General features: G+C 41.3%; 1 protein-coding gene across 1 annotated transcript in view; it reads left to right on the top strand.

The window, feature by feature from the left end:
- The window catches only part of TBCD (tubulin folding cofactor D), a 186,685-nt gene that overhangs the window by 98,649 nt on the left and 67,392 nt on the right, over positions 1 to 20,644 (top strand). Inside the window, exon 17 of the mRNA XM_056848257.1 lies at positions 5,666 to 5,695. Within this exon, the coding sequence (XP_056704235.1) occupies positions 5,666 to 5,695 (30 nt within the window). The remainder of the gene's footprint in view (positions 1 to 5,665; positions 5,696 to 20,644) is intronic.

Genomic DNA, 20,644 nt, shown 5'->3' with positions numbered 1-20,644 from the left:
CAACTAAGGCCATGCAGTATAAGGATCAGCTGTTTGTGACTGTGTTTGTTCCTGACTGGCTGGGATGCAAAGAACCCTTTCAGATACGCATGAGCTGTTCCTCTGAATATGGCACATCTCACACATGCATCCCACCATGGGGGACCACTGTGGGAAGGAGGGCACCTAAACTCCACATAGAGCCAGATTCCCTATTCTTAGTTTCTAACCATCCACTAGTTATAGCAGAATAGCACTGCACTACATGTGGTACTATCTTTCATGGTAAAAAAAATTAGTGTTTGCAATTACAGAAGCTAATTTATTTCTGAAGAAAATAAAAGCTATACTTTTAGACTATGAATTTAAAAAGTGATGCCCATATGCAGCCAAGCTAGGGACGCTACCCTCCAGATTGGGACCTGAGGATCCCCCGGAATTACAGCTTATATCCTGACTACAGAGACAGTTCCCCTGGAGAAAATGGATACTTTGGAGGGTGGACTTTATGGCATTGTACCTCACTGAGGTCCCTGCCCTCCCCAGGCTCCATCTCCAAATTTCCAGGTGTTTCCCAGCTTGGATCTGGCAACCCTACCCCACCCCTCAAGCCCCTGCCGGTGGCCAGGGTAGACCTGGCAACCCTAAGCCAAGCTGTTGTTTAGGGTTGCCTACTGTGTTGGGAAATGTCTGTAGATTTGGGAGCAGATCCTGGGAATAGCAGGATTTCGGGAGGGGAGAGTCTTCAGCAGGGTACAAAGCCATGGAGTCTACCCTCCAAACCTGCCATTTTCTCCAGGGGAACTGATCTGTGTAGTCTGGAGACCAGTTGTAATTCCAGGAGGTATCCAGCTCCCACCTGAAGGTTGAGTATATTGCACATTTAATTTAGAAAATAGAATTCTCCTTCATATTAATGAAGGTTCAATAATGAAATCAGGAATTGGTAAATAAAATAGTTCATTTATTTCATTATTTTTAAACGAATGTAGCATTTTCCCATGACATAACAGAAGATAATATGTAGAAATAAGTAGCCACTAGCATTTTGGATATCTACCAGAATTTCAAGCTAAGGCAGATTTAACATGACTCAACACCAAAAAGAGAGATTAATTTAGTAACCCTCCCTCCCCTTCCCAACAAAGTCATAGTTTCATTCAAATTTAATCTGCATATTGGAATTGTTTTACATGCCTGCTGAATTCATTTTCCCCCAAATGGTTATTTTCAAAGTTCAGAACAAATTGAAGAGCATAATTTAAGGCGTGTTAATTTGAAATGATGGGCCTGCTGTATTATAAAAAATTTAAAATATACAACGAACTGCTCCAAGATATGTACTCTGTTTTCTTTTGAAGTCTGTGGGAATTGTACTTATTAAGTTGAAGCTTTGAAAAGGGTGTATGAGCTGCCATGTTTGCAGTTCCATTGTAGGAAGATATTTGTTAGAAGAATTAAAGTTTCATTAGTCATTATTGTAGTGTGACATGATTGAGATGGGATTTAAAAAAGAAAAGAAAATGAATACTACAGAAGTGATGAACATTTCTGTCTTCCAAGCAGCTCACAGTGGATATATATGGTTGCCCCCTTCCCTGTTTTCATTTTCCTCCTCAGAACTAGAAGTAAATGGCCTGTATCCAACTATCTGTGACCTGAACGTGCAGTTTTCCCAGGTTCCCCTGCACTCCTACAGCCCCTTCCAACTACTAGCAACTTCATTCCTGAGACCAACAGCCCATTCCTGGGGTGGGGAGGGGGGCAAACCGTGGCGGCTGAGACGGCACAGCTGAGAAGCCATCTCAGAGGCTTCCTGGCCACCACAGACGGGTAGAAAAAGCTTTTTTCTGATATAAAAATCAGAAAAAAGGCTCTTTCCCCCATAGGGGAAAGTGGGCCTGCACCACCAAAAAAGGTGGTGTGGGACTGCCGGTGTCCCAGGAGGCATTCCCGGGGCGAAAGGGGTTTGGAAGCTGCCTAAAGGCAGCTCTGCCCCTCTGAATGCCCTGAGAATTCCTCCTGGGATGCCAGTGCAGGAACTTGCACTGGGAGAATGCCGTGGGGGGGCCGCTCCGGCATCTGAGGGCCCTGCTGCTGCTGCGGTCCAGGGGGGCCGATGTAAGTGGCCCCACGCTGGCGGCCGAGCCAGTTTGCACGCCACAAGTGGCATGGATGCTGGCATAGGGGTCACGCCACCTTCTAAGGCGATTTGGCCCCCAGTCTCAGAAATGAGCTGTGAGTGGCCTATAAGGAAGAATAGAAGCCTGAGGATTGGAGTGGGGTTGTGTGTGAGACAAAGGGGCTGAAATTGCTCCTCCTCCCTCTCCACAAGTGCAGTTCCCCTGAAGAGCGAAGGCGCTTTTATCCCATCCAGCCACCTTATCCACACAACTGTTCTTCCACGCAAATCCTGCAAACAATCTTTCCAGGGGTTGGGAGGAACTGCAGGAGCCAAGAGAAATGGGACGGGGAGGGGGCTCTATACCTTTTGTGCATAGATGGTTGGTAACAAACCAGTATGTTTGAAAACCTTAGGATATTCATTTACACAAATGAATTTGCTCAGCTTTTCAAGTGTGCTGGATAATCCTCTTTGCCTTTTATTATAAGAGGACAATTCATATTTTATTTCCAAATTTGCCGCTTCATCAAATACATGGTTGTGGTAAAGCATGTTATCTACATGTGTAGTGTAGCTTCAGAAACCATGGTACTACATTGCCTTTTCACGCTTCTGCTTTGCTGTTATGGGCAGATTAAAATGTACTGCATGGAGTGTTAAATTTCCATTGAGGAACTGAGTCAGAACTTCTAAATAATTCCCTTTACCATTCCATTCTTACCTTGGGAGTAGTGGATCACACTCAACACAGTCTTGGATCCTGAGACTTGATTCTATTTGCTCTGGATCCTTTTTCTATGGCAGCGGCAGGGCTCACCTGTGGAACACATGCCTCTATTGCTAGGAGTGTGGAATGCCAGCTTCTTTCAATGTCCTGGAAAGCACCTAGCAACAGAAGAAAATGTTGTGGAGTGGTGAACCATCTTAGTCATATGGGAAGAAGGGTGCACATAATAGGCTTAGAATCCAAGCCACGGTAGCAATGAAAGCCTGTATAATACTAATACAAATTTTAGATGAGTTTGAGCATTCAGAGTTTGTTCAGCTCCCATGTACTTCTGAGTACCATAGTTGTCTGCAATACATGTAAAGAATGGGAGTGATTTGTACATGCACTGCTAATGGTGAGGAGCTAGGAAAGGGCACACATAGTGAGGACAATAGAAACTTACTAGTATTATACAGAGCTCTGTGGCATGTCATTGACCCACGGCAATGCATAGCACCTGTGTCTAACAAAGCTTGGCCATTGTTGCCTCTTCTGGCAGGTGTCATCCAGGGCTGTTCCTCCCCTTCATCAGTTATGCTACGTGAACTACCAGGTGCTGAGACTTGCCTGACCTCAAGTGCCAGCATGGATCGATATGTCACTGGCCTATGTTGATTCTATCAGTCTAATGAAACCCAGCTCAGAGGAAGGATCAGCCAGAACCTGTTGCAGAGTTCTTCCAAAAGTCCAGCCTCAGTTTCCTGTGATATCTCTCTCTTCAGTTCTATTTGGGCTGAGTTTAATGGCAACTCTAGTGTGTTCTTTTTCTCCTCCTTGCCCAAATATCAGTAATCAGTGGTTTAACTAGAAAGAGAGAGTGCTCAGCAATTTAGTAATTAGTATTGTTTGGCCTTAAAAACTTTGATGTCAGAATTCTGCTGTTATTTACTATGGCTTGCGTTATTCATAAATTGGTTGCATGTTGTGTTTGGAAATCTATTCATGCTGCAACCGTCGTTGTCCTGAGCGGGTAAAACTGTAGCAATGGTGTGCTAAACGTGTAAAACGTTAATGAACTGAAGCAGTGATTCTAGAGTGGAGGGTGGCTCTTAACAGTTAGTACAGTGTATACAGATTAGTACAGTGTATTCCTCCTTTGTTTGTATGTATGTATGTTTGTTGCTTCAGGAGAAAATAACTATTTGGTAGACTTTCTATTTCAAAAATTCCTCTTATTTTAGTAGAACAAACAAATTTCAGCCACCAAACAAGAGTGCTTTCTGGGGTGGGGTGGGTTGGAGAATTCACACAATGTCATAATCTAATCATGCTCTGATTGTCCTTGGTACGCTCTTTTCTATCATGCTTTTCTCCACTCTCTTTGGGAAGAGCACAGTCCTAGTCCATTATCATGTTTTCTGGACTGGAAAGGGCTCATTTTCTAAGGTCCCACAAACATTGCAGCTATTTGCCTTCTGTCAGCCCCTTGTGGCTGTGGTTTGCAGAATAAAATATGAAAAATAATACACATTAACAAAGAAGAGTTGGTTTTTATATGCCTATTTTCTCTACCTTTTAAGGAGAATCAAACCGGCTTATAATCTCCTTCCCTTCTTCTCTGCACAACAGACACCTTGTGATGTAGGTGAGCCTGAGAGAGCTCAGTGACTAGCTCAAGGTCACTTAGCTGGCTTCACGTGTAGGAGAGGGGAATCAAACACAGTTCTCCCGATTAGAGTCCACCGCTCTCAACCACTACACCACACCAATATCTAATATTGACTGTAATTATTCTGTAACCACCTGTCTTTTTATGCCTTTAATACTGTGTAGAATCATCTTCATTCTAGAATCTTTAATGGTAAAATTTCTGTTAGAGTTTTGGGTAAAATGATCATATATATTGGGTCATGGTTGGAGAGCAACCTGGGGAAGACTGTTGTAGGCTTCTTACCACTTGGGAAAATGAGAATATGCTCACTTAGTAGGAGTATAATGATAAATTCCCATGGTATATAATTAAATCTGTTGAGGATTCAGAAAAAAGAGCTTGTGGAACTCAAATCATTCCCTTCTAGATTTTATATTTAGATATATCATGGGCTTTGCTGCCAAGTACTGGAAATCATAAAATAAATATGAATACATTCGGTGAAGTGTCCTGAGAAAAAGGTTCCACATTTACTGGTTTACCTCTGTCCTTGTTCTTATTATATGTCTCCTGTTCTCTGTAATGTTTTGTTGAAAACTAAAGACACATGTTCTGAATTGGAAACATGGGAACTTCAAAGCTGGATATTTTAACATGTGTTTAAATACAAATGTGTTGAGTAATAGAAAAATGTATTATGAAAGTGAAGTTTATGAAGCAGAAACCCTCTGACAGAGCTGCTGTCTCCTCGTGGAGTTTATGAAAGGAAGGGGAGTGCCTGAGAGTCATTACTGTAGAAATCTAAAAACTTTACATTACTACACACAAGCTTTCCGGAAGCGAGTTGAAAAAACCACCCTGCCTCACTACTTATATTCTTAGGGTATTGCCTTTTCATTTCTAGTGGGAAGCCCTGTGTCAGCGTTAAAAGGCCAGTTTTGCGGGCGTGTCTGGTTTTTTTTAATAAACGTGCATTCTTAAAACTGTTGGCATGGACCGTGAAGATTTAAAAGAGCATTAGCACATAAAGCAACAACTCCTCGAGGGCATATTCAACCAACAAACCCAACTTTATTTCCAAAAAGCAAAGCCTATGGGTCATTTATATTGCTGCGTGTTTGTTTTGAATTCATGAGCTGGTGTTTATCTGCAAGCAAGCCTGACTCATTTTTTTTTGTATGTTTGTTCTCTTTGTTCTTAGGCTGCCTTCCAGGAGAATGTTGGTAGGCAGGTAGGACAACTTTAAGAGAAAAAAAATCCTTTCATTTAATTTCTTGTAAATCTATTGTAGCATAAAATTACATGTGGGCTTTTTATCATTTGTCGAGCTAAAGGGAAGGTTTGGTGAATCTGGATAAATCCCAAAATGGTCACAGTAATGTTTCTTGTGTACTTATTCGAAATGTGATGTTTTGTATGCATTCTGGGAAAGAGCTTTTGGCTTTGTGCAAGGCATTATACCAAGTAGCACTGACCTATATATGAGTACAATGCTAAAAGTAACTAAGGCTGAGAAGATCGACTTTAATGGACTTTCTTAAGACCTGAGCATAGCAACAGAAGTGACTTCTTCTTTACTGCTGCTCAGCAACCCCCCCCCCGCCCCGATCCTCAACAGTAACCTGAAAACTACCTAAATATAATGGAATTAGAGGGAGGCACAGCTTCATTACAGGGGATTACACTTGCCTTACTTCCTTACTGCAGTCTCCAATAAGTCAATGGAGCTGTGGAATTTTCTAGACTGAAATGCAAGCATCTTATGGTCTAGCTAATTTTACTCCTAAGGGAAACTTCAAAATAAAGTGTTCTTGAATGCACAGTGGAAGAGAAGGGGGCATTATTAAAATGGTTTTTTAAAACATAAGGAACCTTTGGGATGATGTGGCATTGTTACATGGAAGTAGAGGGCCTTGCACATCTTTTTTACCCTACTCTTTCTTTCTGAGGAAGATAGGCGCATCTAATGGGCAAATGTCGGCCCATGGCTTCACAATCACACGAACTCAGAGACCTCCAACTATCAGGCAGTCTGATGGGGTGGGGGTTTGATCTTTCTCTGTCTATGGGTAAATGTGATGCCCTCCTCACAACAGCTTCTTTGAAAGAACAACTCAACATCATCAAGGTTGAATCCAAGAAGTTGTTTCTGCGTCTGCCCAAACCCCGGTATATTTGATTAGACTAACTCATTTGGTGCAGACAAAACAAGAAAAAACAACTTTATGATTGATATAACGTTCCTTCAGGCTAAGAAAGAAATTTACTGAAGCATGCTATCAAAACTTCAAAGGAGAAACAAGGGGGGTAGTGGCAGTGTTGAAAGTTATGTCATGTTATTTTATTTTGAAGAACGGCCACGCAAATTAGTGATTAGAGATAATTGGCTCTAGGAAGCATAATCTTCTACAATCGCGCATGTGACTTTCGCAAAAGTTTGACTGTACTTTTCTGCCCTTTAACCAGAGTTTTTTTTTAATTCTAGTCCCCCCCCCCAGTTTTCTATGATACTTCATTCAATTATAAGAATGCACTTTATATGGAATAATCCCTTGTGGTAATGTAATGTATCATCAAACACTCCACCCCCGTAATGAAGCAAGGACAGCTGAAATGCTGTCATGCACTCTTCTCAAGCACCTGTTCTTCTGTGAATCATTTATTAGTATTAGAGTTTTACTCTTTCAACATACAAGTGCCCGAATGCCTATGGTTGTGTTTTTTTTTAAATGAAAAAGTAAAATTAATGTTTGGGGGGGATTAGTTCCAGACTGACACCCTTTAAAATTTGTTCCCCTAGTATTCTGTTAGCTTTCACAGTGCACTTCTGAAAACGTCTGTAAGAATTGGTAGTGTTTTTAGCTCTCATTTTTATGTGAGAAAGCCACATATTTAGAACTTTTTAAATGCCTGTAATGATTTTTTTCCCCTCCCATGGCCAGAACAGCAGACTGGAGACAGGTCAAAATACCTGATTTCAGAAAGTAAACACAGCTTATGCAATTGCTCAAGAACAAATTGAGGGAGGGGTAAGATGTGGTATTTCTGGGCAGGCTATCTGTCTAAAGCAGTGTAAGGGAATCCAGATAAGAAGTCCCACAGCACTTTTAGGTATCCAAGTACGAGGTTCCTCAGAAGGCCTTTCTATCATTTCAGCTGTTGTGCCAATAAATGTGAAGTATGAAAAATAATGATTCCACATCATCGATTTCTTTAAACTTTATCCATCGCCATTTGACCCCACGTTTGGTTCTTGTTTGTTCTATCTTATACTTTTTCTTTCTTGGAACACTGAATCCTCGCTGCCTTTGGATTTTGCCAACTTCTGCTTGTAATATCGACTCCCACTGGGTCTGAAACTCAAGCCACTCCCTTGAGTGACTGTGTACCCTGGGGTGGCTTTTACCACACCCTCCATTGACTGTTTCTTACTGAGGTGGCAAAACAGTCTGGTTTGCCTGCTGAACGTGCTAGTGCTGGTTATGATGCCACATTGTGAGACAGGGTTGCTTAAGTGTGCAGTTTGACCTAGTCCTTTATTCTATCAATAAAACTCTTGGTTATTTCTCTTTTCTGTCCAGAGTGGCTTAACCTGTTTAGCCCAGATCTTGCCATTTATTTGTTAGGCGTGAATGTTCCAGATGTAGCCTTTTACAAAATTTTGCGATGCGCTATAGCAGCTTGCTATCCCAGGTGGTAGAATATTTCGTCCGGGCTCTCATCTTTGTTCAAGTGCTGCCACTTAGCACTGATACAGTACTTCTAATATGTCCTGGACCTTTATTTATAAATAATTACCAACAAATAAAAATGTTTTATTGCATCTTCAAAGGGTGACTTAAAAGTATAAAATGGATGGTATGAAGGACATGATTGAATGGGGGTGAGTTAGGGTTGCCAGGTGCCCGGTGGTGGCAGGCAAACCCCCAGCAATTCGCCCCTCTGCCCACCGACCACCTGAGGGTTGTGGGGCAAGCGTTCACATGCACGCGGCACTTCCAATTTACAACCAGAAGTGCCGCCTCGCGAGGAGCCTTTTCCTCTTAGTTTGAGTGGTAAAGGGCCACTTTACCACTCAAACTAAGAGGAAAAGGCCCCTCTTGAGAAGGCACTTCCGGTTGTAAACCGGAAGTGACGTGCACGCACATGTGCGTGCAATAACGCCCACAGCCCCATAGCCTCCCGCCAGAGCAGAGGAGGGACCTGGTAAGCCTAGGGTGAGTAGACGGGGAGGCGGAACATGGCCTGAGGTAGAACTCTGAGAAAGCTGAATGAGATTCGGATTGCTCTCTGTGTGTTGTCACCCTGGAGGCGTTAGTACTCATGCCTGATCCTATAGTGTTGATATGAATAAACCCACCACTCTGGCTTCATTTGTTTTTGATGGTGGTGGACTGTGCTTCCTTAGCTAGAAATACTGATGTTTATTGTAAAGGCCCAAATGCGCTGTGTCCCAGTTCAAAAAATATCTCCTACCTAAACAAATAGTTATTTTAAACTTGTACTAATGTGCCGCTTCAAAATATAAAAATACAAATGGGAACTCTCAGGGATTTGCAGAAGGCATATAATTTCCCCCTCCCTCACTATTTTGGCCAGGGAGAGCAGGGTAATAAATGGAAATAATAATAAATAAATGTTTCCTTTTTCCCTTTCCTGAAAGCTCCCACAGCCTTTCCCTTTTTCCTGCTTCCTTCTCACCTTCCCACCCAACAGCCAACCTACCTTTATCTGCCCTCTGTCTTCAGCCCCCCATGCAGCCTCTACCTAGGAAACAAAGGTCCTGTTGTGATGGGGCCGCTGCTGGGCCAGGCCCACTTGCATGGTAGGGAACCCTAAAAGACTTCTTGGGGGAGGCAAATAACTTTCCCCTGTTTCCCCTTCCCCACATTATTTCCCCTTTCTCTCCTCCTGTCAACCTCCATATCCTCCCCCCTTTCCCTGCCCCATTCTCTCCTTCTCAGCCATTCACCAACCTACCTTTTATCTGTCTCCCATCTTCAGCTATATTTATTATGTATTTTCTTCATTTATACCTTGCTTTTCTCCACAATGGGGCCCAAAGCAGCTTACATCATTCTCCTCTCCTCCTTTTTATCCTCCCAACAGCCTTGTGAGGCTGACAGCATGTAGCTGGCCCAACATCACCTAATGAGCTTCCATGGCAGACTGATAATTTGAACCTAGGTCTCCCAGGCCCCACTCTGAAGCTCTAACTGCTACACCACACTGGCTTTCATAGAGTGGTTGCTGTTCAACAGTAGCAAGCAGCTGGGTGTGGGTGAATCAATCAAGTTGTGTGGTAGCAAGTTACTTGGTGGTTGCTGTCAGGCATGGCCCTGATGAGTCCTCCCTCAAAGGCCAAGACAGCCCTGGAAAGAGTTCCCCTTCCTTTTACTCACAGAAACCAAGCCTAGAATGCTGTGGTTGCCTAGCAGTGGCCACTGAGGGCTTCTGGTTCTTAAATCTGCAGGTGTTTCTTTTACCATTCTGGAGTTTCTTTAAACCCACCCAGAGTATTTTTTGAAGTTTTCAAATTGGTCTGCAAGCCTGGTGTATTTCTTAGGTTTGTAGAAAGATCTGTCTTGCTGTTCACAGCTCCAACCACCAGATTTAAGCATTTTCAGATTTGGCCGACTTGGCTAAGTGGGAACCCATAAGGACTTGCAGGGTAAATCTTATTTCCCTTCCTTGAGAGTCCTCATAACATCTCCCCCTTTCCTGACTCCTTCTCCTCCTCATTACTAACCAACCTACTTTTGTTTCCTCCCTATCTTCAGTCTTCCATCCTTCACTATCCTTGGCACCCTCTAGCAACCTCATGCATCGCCACCTCCCCCTATCTTGACTTTTGCATGGGGCCTGGTATGCCAGGCTGTCTCCCCTGCTTTGCCTCAGGCTGGCTGGGGTACCTCCTTTCCTGCCTTGTGCCAGGCTTGGGTGAGTCAGGCTCAGTTCTTCTGTCAGAAGGCTGGCTGGCCCAGGTTGGGGGACAGGCCATCAGCCCAACAGAAGGCATTCAGGTACTCTTAATCCCCCCCACACACCTGTGAAATAAATTTGAGAAAGTAGAAGTCGCCCAGATGTGGGGTCAAATGGCTATGGATAAAGTTTAAAGAAATGCATGACGTGAAGTATGAAAAATAATGATTCCACATTTATTCCCCTAAATTTCTCCCCAAGTTTCTCCACATCTTTGAGATTCCATGCAGCAAGAAGGAACCAGAGGAATCAAACCTGGCTAGATCTGCTGGGTCAGCAAGAGCATTTCCTCATGCAGGGGCTTCTTCTCTTGGTCTTCCTTTCCTATGTTTCAGACAAGGTCATAGTGGTGCTTTGCTAGGTCAATATTTTGTGTGTGTTTAATTTTTGCGATTTAATGTGGGGTTTTATATGTATGTTGCTATGGGTTAAAATGGAGGCCTCTAGAGTAACAAAGAAGGGGGATGGATGGGTGATTGAAGTGTTGTTATAATTGGATGGTAGCTGTACCCTAGAGCAGGGGTGGGGTATGTCAGGCCTGGGGGCCATTTAAGGCCGGCGTAATCATTTGTCTGGCCCTTCGTGGGTCCTGGCAGATCTCTAGCTCAGAATCTAAGGATCTAAGACTAGTACATCACGCAAACCCCTCTTTTGAATAATGCATTTTATAGGATAGGGTAGGGGGCGCTGGGGTTGAGTTTGTGGAATCAAGGGGGCGGTGGCCCGAAAAGTTTGGGAACCACTGGTCTAAACTATCCAAGCATAATGCCTGAGGCTTTTACTTCATATGTGGTAGTGGAAGATCCCTGGATTTTCTTGGTTACTTTTGAGAAAGCTGCTCCAAATTGGAATATTTCTGCCACACAGTTTACTTTCCCGCTCGGTGGGAAAGGTTGTGCCGGGAGCATGATGTCCATTTGCACAACCGAATGGAACACCAATCGCCTGGAGCTTAGGGCGATTTTCCTTGGCCTTCTCGTTTTCCAAGAGTTGTTGCCAGAAAAGCATGTGATCATTCACACAGACAATATGATGGCAAAGGCCTACATCAACCACCAAGGGAGCACCATTTCTAAGTACATAAATTCAGAGGCAACTCAGACTTTAAACTAGGCAGAAAACCACCTGACTTTCATCAAAGCTGTCCATGTGGTGGGCTTCATGTTCTTTCTGTGGATCAATACATTAATGTCTTCCACAGTGACAGGATGGTTCTGAGGATGGACCCAGCTTTTGTTCCCCAAGTCAATTGCTTTCGCAAATTGGAGGAGTTTGTTCTGCTCTCCTTTTGCCCTAATCCCAAGCATCTGCAGGAAAGAGAGTGACTTTTCTTGGGTGTCAACAGGGCCTTGGTTTGAGGGATGAAGTCCTATATGGATAGGATTAAGGCTGTTTGTCTCCTTCAAAAAATCCTGTTTGAGTCCAGCAGAGGAACAGCCACCTCTTCTGCAGATAGTGCTTTCCATTCTTTATAAGAGGTCTGGTAGGCAACTACATGGAAGTCTGTTCATACTTTCACCCAGCATTATCACACTGGGTGGAGAGTCCTTCAACAAGCTCTGACAGGTAAGATTTCATTTGGTCTGCCCTGGGGTACATTTCTTTTGTACATCCCATTAGTTGAGAATGGGAAGTTTGTTCACTTACTGTCCTTTCTTGGTGGTCATAGGGTGGGGCAGCCAGTGCATCCCTACTGTCAGAGTCCCAGGGGGAGAATCTTGGAGCACAGCTTTTTGCTTATACGAATTGTAGGCTGTTGGAGTTTAGTGTGTATTTTAGAGTTATTGGGAGTTGCATGGCTTCTGGACCAGTCTGGGAGATGGACAGAGAAGCCCCTCCTACTAGGAGTTATCCCTGGCAACCTCCAGGGAGGGGCTTCTTCCCATTGGTTGAGACTATCCGACTCTGAGACCACTGAGGAAGGAACTTCATGGTAAGTGAACAAACTTTCCATTTTGCAGCCTAAGAGAATGGCTTCTAATTGTTGCTTCTATATCTGATCATCCCCCCCCCGCTTCTGTTTATATTGTGATGGAACAGACACCCTTGTCCTAACTGATTAATTTTTAAACATTTTTAAATTAGAATTAACAGTATTATTTTCAGAGTTCTTGTTTTTTCAGTTGCATTTTCTGGTCTTTATGGGGCTCGTTTCAGCGCGGGACTTTGTAGAGTTTAATGTTTCCTCTGAAATGGCAGCAACCCCCCCTTCTGTTACATTTTGCAACTGAAAAGTAAAAAAACACTTGTCAAAACAGCGACTTTTTAAAAGTAGCAATCTTGGTTCTTGTTCTTTCTTTCTGATTTACTAGCGATTGAGGTACTTGTAGGAAAGGAAATATATAGCATTCCATAACATGACCCTGAAGCAACTCAGGGTCAGCTGGTCAGAATGCCAGCTATCTGACCTACATAACACCAATTAGGAATCACATTGTGAATTTCCAAGCTGTGACTGCATGCAGTGGAGGTGTGTTAGGAGACTGTGGGGTGAAAAATCAGATGATCAATGCGGAGAAGAGTTATCATCCACCTGACTGCAGCAAGGAACGGTATTCCTGAAGTTTGCAACTGTGAAAATCTGGGTGTCTGGAACATTGGGGGGGAAAACCCACCCCATATCCCAGAGGAGAGGGAACCACTGCCAAAACTATAGCTGCATATCATTTCAGTGTGATTCAAGGGTATTTCACACATAATCCCGGAGTTACAGTGGATTCCTAAACAGAGTTACTCCACTCTTAAGCCCATTAATTTCAGTGGGCTTAGACTGGGGTAACTCTCCTTAGGAGTGCATTGTTAGATATACTTTGGTTCTTATTATTTGACAGATGTTTATGCCTGATTTAAAAATTATTTTGTACATAGCTACTTATTTGTATGGTATAACATGTCTCACAGAATGCTACATTTTTATAGATAACATGTACTTTCAAAGTGAAAGATATCCTTCGATAATCATCTCAGACAAGGCTATGGTTAAAAGAGAAAAATGAACAATTAGGTTTGCCAAATATTGTAGGTAAGGAAAAGTCCAGAAGAGTCAGCGCTAACACAGTGATAGTTAACGGTTATGCTGAATGCTGGGAGGGGGGTGCATAAAAAAATACAGTGAGTGACTGTGGGATGATGTGTAGTATGACAGAGTGGAACATGAAGTTGGATGTCCTTGAAGTGGACAAGGAAATGGATTTAGAGATATAAACAGAACATACCTGCTGCTTGTAGGACCCTTGCCCTTCCTGGATGCCTATATCTGTTTGTGTGTGGGGGGGGGGCAAACTGGGCCCAGGAGACAGTAAATGTCTCAGGAGGGGGTATGATCACCCATGCCTTGAAGTGGACATTGGGGCCTCCACTCCAAAGGAAACCTACTCTGGAGAGCTGAATAACTGGCATCCAGTCTCAAATGTACCATGATTGAATGAGTGGTGTCCTAAATAAAGCAGATTATTTAGAGCTTTCCCGGTCTAGTTTCAGACTTTATTATGGGACTGAAATGGCCTTGATAGCCTGGGAGTTGAATAGAGGTAGTATGACCCTGTTAATTCTCCTGAACCTCTTGGAGGCTTTTGATACCATCAACTATGGTATCCTTCCAGATAGCCTTTTAGGGTTGTGACTGGGGGCGGGGGGTTACTGTTCTGCAGTAGTTTCAGTTCTCCTTCAGAGGTAGGTTTCAGAGTATAGTGCTGGGGGACTGCTGCTTTGCCTCTTGGCTATGGAATCTCACAAGGTTCTATCTTGCCCCCATGGTTTTAAACATCTATGTAAAGTTGCTGGGAGAGGTCCACTGGAGATTTGGGCTGAGTTGCCACCAATGTGCAGACGACAGCTCTACCTCAGACTTCCAGCCGATCCCAGGGAGGCTATGGAAGCTGTGAACAGGTACCTGGGGGTAGTTTTGAGATGGGTGAGAGTGAACAAACTGAAACTTAATCCCGTTAAAATGGCGGTGCTGCTTGTGGGGGGAATTGGGATGTCTCCTTTTCTGGGTGGGGTTGCATGCCCCCTAAAGCAGCAGGTTTGTAGCTTGGGGGTACTCTGGACCTGGGCCTTCTTTTTTTTTTATATATAAATTTTATTGGGTTTTATGATAGAAATTTTCCATTGCATTAAACAACATCTATAACAATATCGAATTTCAATTCTAACCTAAAGTTGTTATAATTCCATATCATATAATAAAAAAGAGAAAAGAAAAAAGAAAAAAAAAGAAATGGAAAAATTTTTGACTTCCCCATCACCTCTATCTGCCTCTTAATAAAAAGTTCATCCCGTCATAGGTAATCTAATCTTGATAAAATATCAATACCATATATAAAAAACCATAATCTGTTAGTAAATATAATTATGCTTATTCAATATAAAAAAAAATCAAAAATAATCCTCTGGATCAGATTAGAAAATATTCTTCAATTCTTCCCAATTTTAACTCATATTCACAATAATGCATCCACGCCCCCCATTCCCCCAAAAACCGAACGTCATTTTCTTCATTTAGAATAGCTGTGAGTTTTGCCATTTCTGCCACTTCAAACATTTTAACAATCCAGTCTTTTTTCTCTGGAGTTTCTAGCCCTTTCCATTTCGCTGCATAAAGCAGTCTCGCAGCTGTTGTGGCATAAATCAAAAAGGTTCTTTGTGTTGCTAAGTCGTCTGGAATCATACTCAATAACATCATTTCTGGTGTTTTGGATATATTCTTTTGTAGTATTAATCTCAGTTCGTTATAAATCATGTCCCAGAAGTCTTTGGCTTTGTCACAGGTCCACCACATGTGATAAAAGGAACCAATCTCTTTGTTACATTTCCAACAAGTAGGGGACATCGTTTTATAAATCTTTGCAATTTTCTTGGGTGTTAGATACCATCTATACATCATTTTATAGATGTTTTCCCGCACTGACTGTGCTTTTATTCCTTTTAAATCTTTAGACCATAATCTTTCCCATTTATTTAAAACAATATCATGTCCCACATTTTGAGCCCAATCGATCATAGTTGGTTTAATCGTGTCCTGCTCACAGTATATTGTTAAAAGGAGATTATACATTTTAGAAATCAGCTTTGTATTATTGTCTAGTAGAATCCTTTGAAAAGGAGATTTTTCTTTAGAGAAACCTTTTTTTGCATCTTGTACAAAAACTGATTTGATTTGGTAATATTGAAGCCATTGTAAATCATCCTTAAGAAGTTGAAAGTCTTTTAGTGAGCATTTCTTTCCTTCCCAATTAATTAGATCTTGATAAGTAATAAATTTGTCTGGTCTAAGTGGGCGCAAAGTTAGCATTTCTTGGGGCGATATCCACATCGGTGTTTCTGGTTCCAAAATATGTTTATATCTCATCCAAATACGAAGTAGAGAGGACCTGATTATATGATTACGGAATGTTGCTTGTAATTTAATTTTATCATACCACAAATAACCATGCCATCCACTTAAGTTATTATAACCTTCCAAGTCTAGCAAACGTACATTTGACAAATTCATCCAGTCTTTTAGCCATACTAAAGCTACCGCTTCAGCATAGAGTTGAAAATTAGGCAGTGCTAAACCTCCTCTAGTTTTTAGATCCACCAAGTATTTATAAGCAGTCCTTGGTTTTTTTCCTTGCCAGATGAAGTTTGAAATGTCTTTCCTCCAAGTTTCAAAATATTTTGTTTGTGATATTATTGGTAAATTTTGGAATAAGAAGAGCATCCTCGGTAAGACATTCATTTGGATCGTTGAGATACGTCCCATTAATGACAATTTTTTGTTTGACCATATAATCATATCAGTTTTAATCTTACCCCATAACTTGAGGTAATTGTTGGTTAACAGATCTTTATTCTTTGCAGTGATCCAAATTCCCAGGTATTTAACTTTGTTAGCTTTCTCCCAGCCAGTATATGATATAAATTCCTGTTGTTGTATTTCCGATAAATTTTTAAATATTATCTTTGTTTTTTCTTGATTCACTTTAAAGCCTGATACTTTTCCAAAATCATCCAAAGTCTCCTGAAGTATATTCATTGACTGTGTTGGGTTTTCCAAAATTAGCAGTAGGTCATCCGCGAATGCTCTCAACTTAAATTCATGTTTTTTAATTCTTAGCCCGCGGATGTCCTCCATACTTCTTAGTTTCACACATAGCGGTTCCAACACCAACAAAAATAAAAGTGGAGACAAGGGACATCCCTGTCTAGTCCCTTTCGTGATTTGGCAGTTATCTGACATTGATTCATTAACCAAAATTTTAGCTTGTTGGGAGGTATAAATAGCCGATATACCTTTCTGAAAACGATCTCCAAAATTCAATTTATCCAAAATCCGTTTCAAAAAGTTCCAAGAGACCATATCAAAGGCTTTTTCTGCATCCAAAAATACAAAAGCCGCAGTTTGTTGAATATTATGGTCATAATATTCCAGTGAATCTAGTAAAATTCTTACATTGTCTTTTATTTGCCTTCCTGGTATAAAACCTGCTTGGTCCTCATGTATAAGATCCTTAATAAATTGCTTTATCCTACATGCCAAAACCGAAGCAAAAATTTTGTAATCCACATTTAAGAGCGATATAGGTATGTAATTAGATGTTTTTTCTGGATCTCTTCCTTCTTTGGGTATCAGTGATATAAATGCGTGTGACCAAGTCTCCGGGGATGTTCCCTCGTCCAAAATTGCATTGTAAAGTGAACCAAAAAATCCAACTAAATTGTCACTAAATGTTCTATAAAATAGTGCAGTAATTCCATCTGGTCCAGGTGTTTTATCCGTTTTTTGTCTCAGTATTGCTTCTTGTATTTCTTCCCTTGTTACTGGAGCTTCAATACATTCTCTCTGGGTCATTGACAAAGCTTTCATCTGTATTGAGTTTAGAAATTTATCTATTTTCTGTTTTGGAGTATTTTCTTTCTGATATAACTTAGAGTAAAATGAAACAAATTCTTTCTGAATTTCTGAAGTTGAATAAACTGGTCCTTTAGCAGTTTGGATTTTTGTTATAATCTTCTTTTGAAATGAGTCCTTCAGTTGTGTTGCTAAAAATTTTCCTGGTTTATTTGCATATTCAAAATACTTTTGTTTAGCAAGTTTCAGATTTTTATTCATTTCCTCCATTATTACCAAATTTAATTGGTGTTTAGATGCAGAAATCTGTATTTGAATTTCTCTTCTCTCCTCTTCCTGTGTTACCATTACCAATTTCTGCTCCAAATTTTGTAAATTCCAAAGTATGTTGTTTGTAAATTGCAATTGAGTCTTCTTCCAGGCCGAGTGTTTCTGTATCATAAAACCTCTCAGAACAGCTTTGAATGCGTCCCAAACTGTATTTAAAGAAGTTTCCCCATTAAGGTTAATTTCAAAAAAGTCTTTCATTAAAACCTGTAATTCCTTTTGTATCTTGTTGTCTTTTAAAAGTTTATCGTTCATTCGCCATCTAAATGCTTGTTTATTGTTCCAATCAAAGGTAACAGGATTGTGATCAGAAAAAGTTCTAGGTAAAATATGAATTTTACGTAGTTGCGTGAAAATTGATTTACTGGCCCATATCATATCGATTCTGGAGTGTGAATCATGTCTTGCTGAATAAAAGGTGTATTCTTTAGCTGTTGTATTCATTGTTCTCCAAATGTCTTGTAATTCTAATTCTGAAGCCATGGCAAAGAAAGTTTTAGGCAAGCATCCATCATTGATATCTTTTGCTTTTGATTTTTTGTCCAGAGATGGGAGAATAATTCCATTGAAGTCGCCCATCAATAAAATTTGGTCTTGTGCGTACTGGGTTATCAGATCATGTAATTTTTCATAGAAGGATTTTTTCCCTTCATTGGGTGCATAGATTCCAACCACTATTGTCCTTTGTCCCAATATTTTAGTTCTGATAATTACAATTCTTCCTTCATTGTCTTTATATACTAGTTCTGGACAGAGACTGGGGTGGGCATAGATTACCACTCCCTTTGTTTTAGTTTTAGCAGAAGCAATAAATGCTTGTCCAAGCACCTGTTTCTCCAAGTATTTTTTATGCTTTGAAGCTATATGGGTTTCTTGTAGGCAAATTAGGGAGTATTTATATTTCTGTAGATATTTGAAGATTCTGGCCCTTTTAGTTTTCTCATTCAGTCCATTTACATTCCAAGAAATTGCTTTTGCCATAATGTAGTGTTTTTTAGCAAAATAAAAAGTCTATAGTTTGGTACCACCTTCTGCACCCTGTACCTCTTCTTCTTCCTCTTCTTCTTCCTCCTTCTCTCCAGGTAATTCTTTAAGGTCCATTTTATATTTTCTCAGAAATTTCCCCACATCTGCTTGGGATAGAATTGTCGTTTTCACTTCCTTATAGGTGAAAGCCAAACCTTGTGGCATAATCCAACGGTATTTGATACCATTAGCTTTCAGTATAGACACAAAGTCTTTGTAGTTATTCCTCTGTGAAAGTAGATGCCTTGGAATATCCTTCAGTAGTATAAGAGAGGAATCTCCTGCTGACACTGGATTTTCATAATGAATCTTCATAATCTTGTCTTTAACTCTGGTGTCATAGAACACTATCATCAAATCTCTTGGCTTAGATCTTCTCATTCTAGCAGGTAGTGGTATCCTGTATATTCTATTAATGGCTTGTTTTAATTCTTGTTCATCTATCTGAAATAAGTAGGCCAAATTTGGTATTGCAGATTCTTTATTGTCTCCCATCATATCTGGAAAATTGCGTATACGAAGGTTGGTCTCTTTCACTCTCATCTCCATCATTGCCATTTGATTTTTTGCCGCCATCTGATCCGCTTGTATTGTTTCAATCTGTTTTTCTTGGCTTGTTAATTTTTTCTTTGTGTCCTTGTGCTCATCCATCACTTTCTTAATTGATACATCCATCGCTTGCATATCTGTCTTCATAACAATCATTTGAGTTTTTACTTCTTTCAAGTCTCCAGTGACCACATCCAACTTCTGATTAATAGCTTGGGATGCTTGACCAAGATTTGTCATCATAGAAGTCAACTGTGCCATCTGTGTAGACATCTGTTCAAACTGTTTATTTGTTGCCTCAGTTTGTTTAGTTAGCATATCCTGTAACTTTTTTTCCATGGTCGAGGTTTGTAAAGAGTCCCTTAGTTTAGTATAGGCAGGGCTGTGTAGTGAGCCAGAGCGGGGTCGAGACATTTACATTCAAAAAAAGCTGGTAAAATACATGTCCACCGACAGGGCCTTTAAGGTGCTGGTTAAAAGATGATAGTTCAAAGATCAGCCTAATAATTTTTTCGGGTTGAAAAGAGTCGAAATTGGCTTTAAAATTGCATTTTAAAGTTTTAAAATACCAGTGAGTTTTTTCGGTCGCTCTAGATCGGATTAATCAGGAAGTAAACAGGAAGTTACTAGTGCTGCAGACCTTCTATCGCCTCTTCTCGATGGTTATTCCTTCAGGAATGATTTGAAAGTAACTCGAGTGCGACGGATATTCAGTCCCGCGGCTACTTCCTGTTGTTTTAGTTCCAATGATAGAGAGGGTGTTATAGAGAGTCTTCCGTTCCAGGCACTCCCTTACTGCAAACGTGGCAGGAATTCGCCGGAAAATCAGGAAGAGAGATCACCCTCCCCTTCCTTCGGACCTTCTCATTGGTGATAATTCTTGTCAGTCTAAAAGGTATCCTTCCGACTCTTTGTTATGGTTTAGGCTGATCGATCCGATAAGGCTCCTGTCGCTAATCCCGATGACTAACTCAGATCAAACTTTTTCAGTTCGGATTATGGAGGGGTGGGGGTCCCAGAAATATTCTTATCAGCCCCCCGTCTGTTCAAATTTCTAGTAAGTAGACGAAGAGTTCTTTTGTACTCACTTGGGTGTCAAGAGGTGAGGTTCTTTTCTTTATGTAGTCCTTATGTTGGTATTAAGGCGGTGGAGGGTAGAGCTTGCTGCCAAAGTTGCGTTTTGGCGATGTCCTTCCCTAGTGCCCTCGCAGGACCGACGTCTAGGACTCCGAGGGGCTTAAAAAAGCCCCCTCAGAGTACCTAGGAGGTCAAACCGCGTTTGCGGGCTGCAGGGAGTTCCTGCTTTCCAACCCACTTGCAAGGGTCGGATTGGGGTATCTATGTACCCCAAAAATAACGCAAACTTGGATTTCTCCCAGGACAACCTGGGGAAATGGAGTGCTCTCTCCAACGGCACCACCGGAAGTCTGGACCTGGGCCTTCTGTTGGATAATTGGGGGG

Source organism: Euleptes europaea, chromosome 1 (assembly GCF_029931775.1).
Source record: "Euleptes europaea isolate rEulEur1 chromosome 1, rEulEur1.hap1, whole genome shotgun sequence".
Taxonomy (NCBI): domain Eukaryota; kingdom Metazoa; phylum Chordata; class Lepidosauria; order Squamata; family Sphaerodactylidae; genus Euleptes; species Euleptes europaea.
The sequence above is the reverse complement of the archived record's forward strand: the minus strand, read 5'-3'. Positions and strand labels throughout refer to the sequence as shown.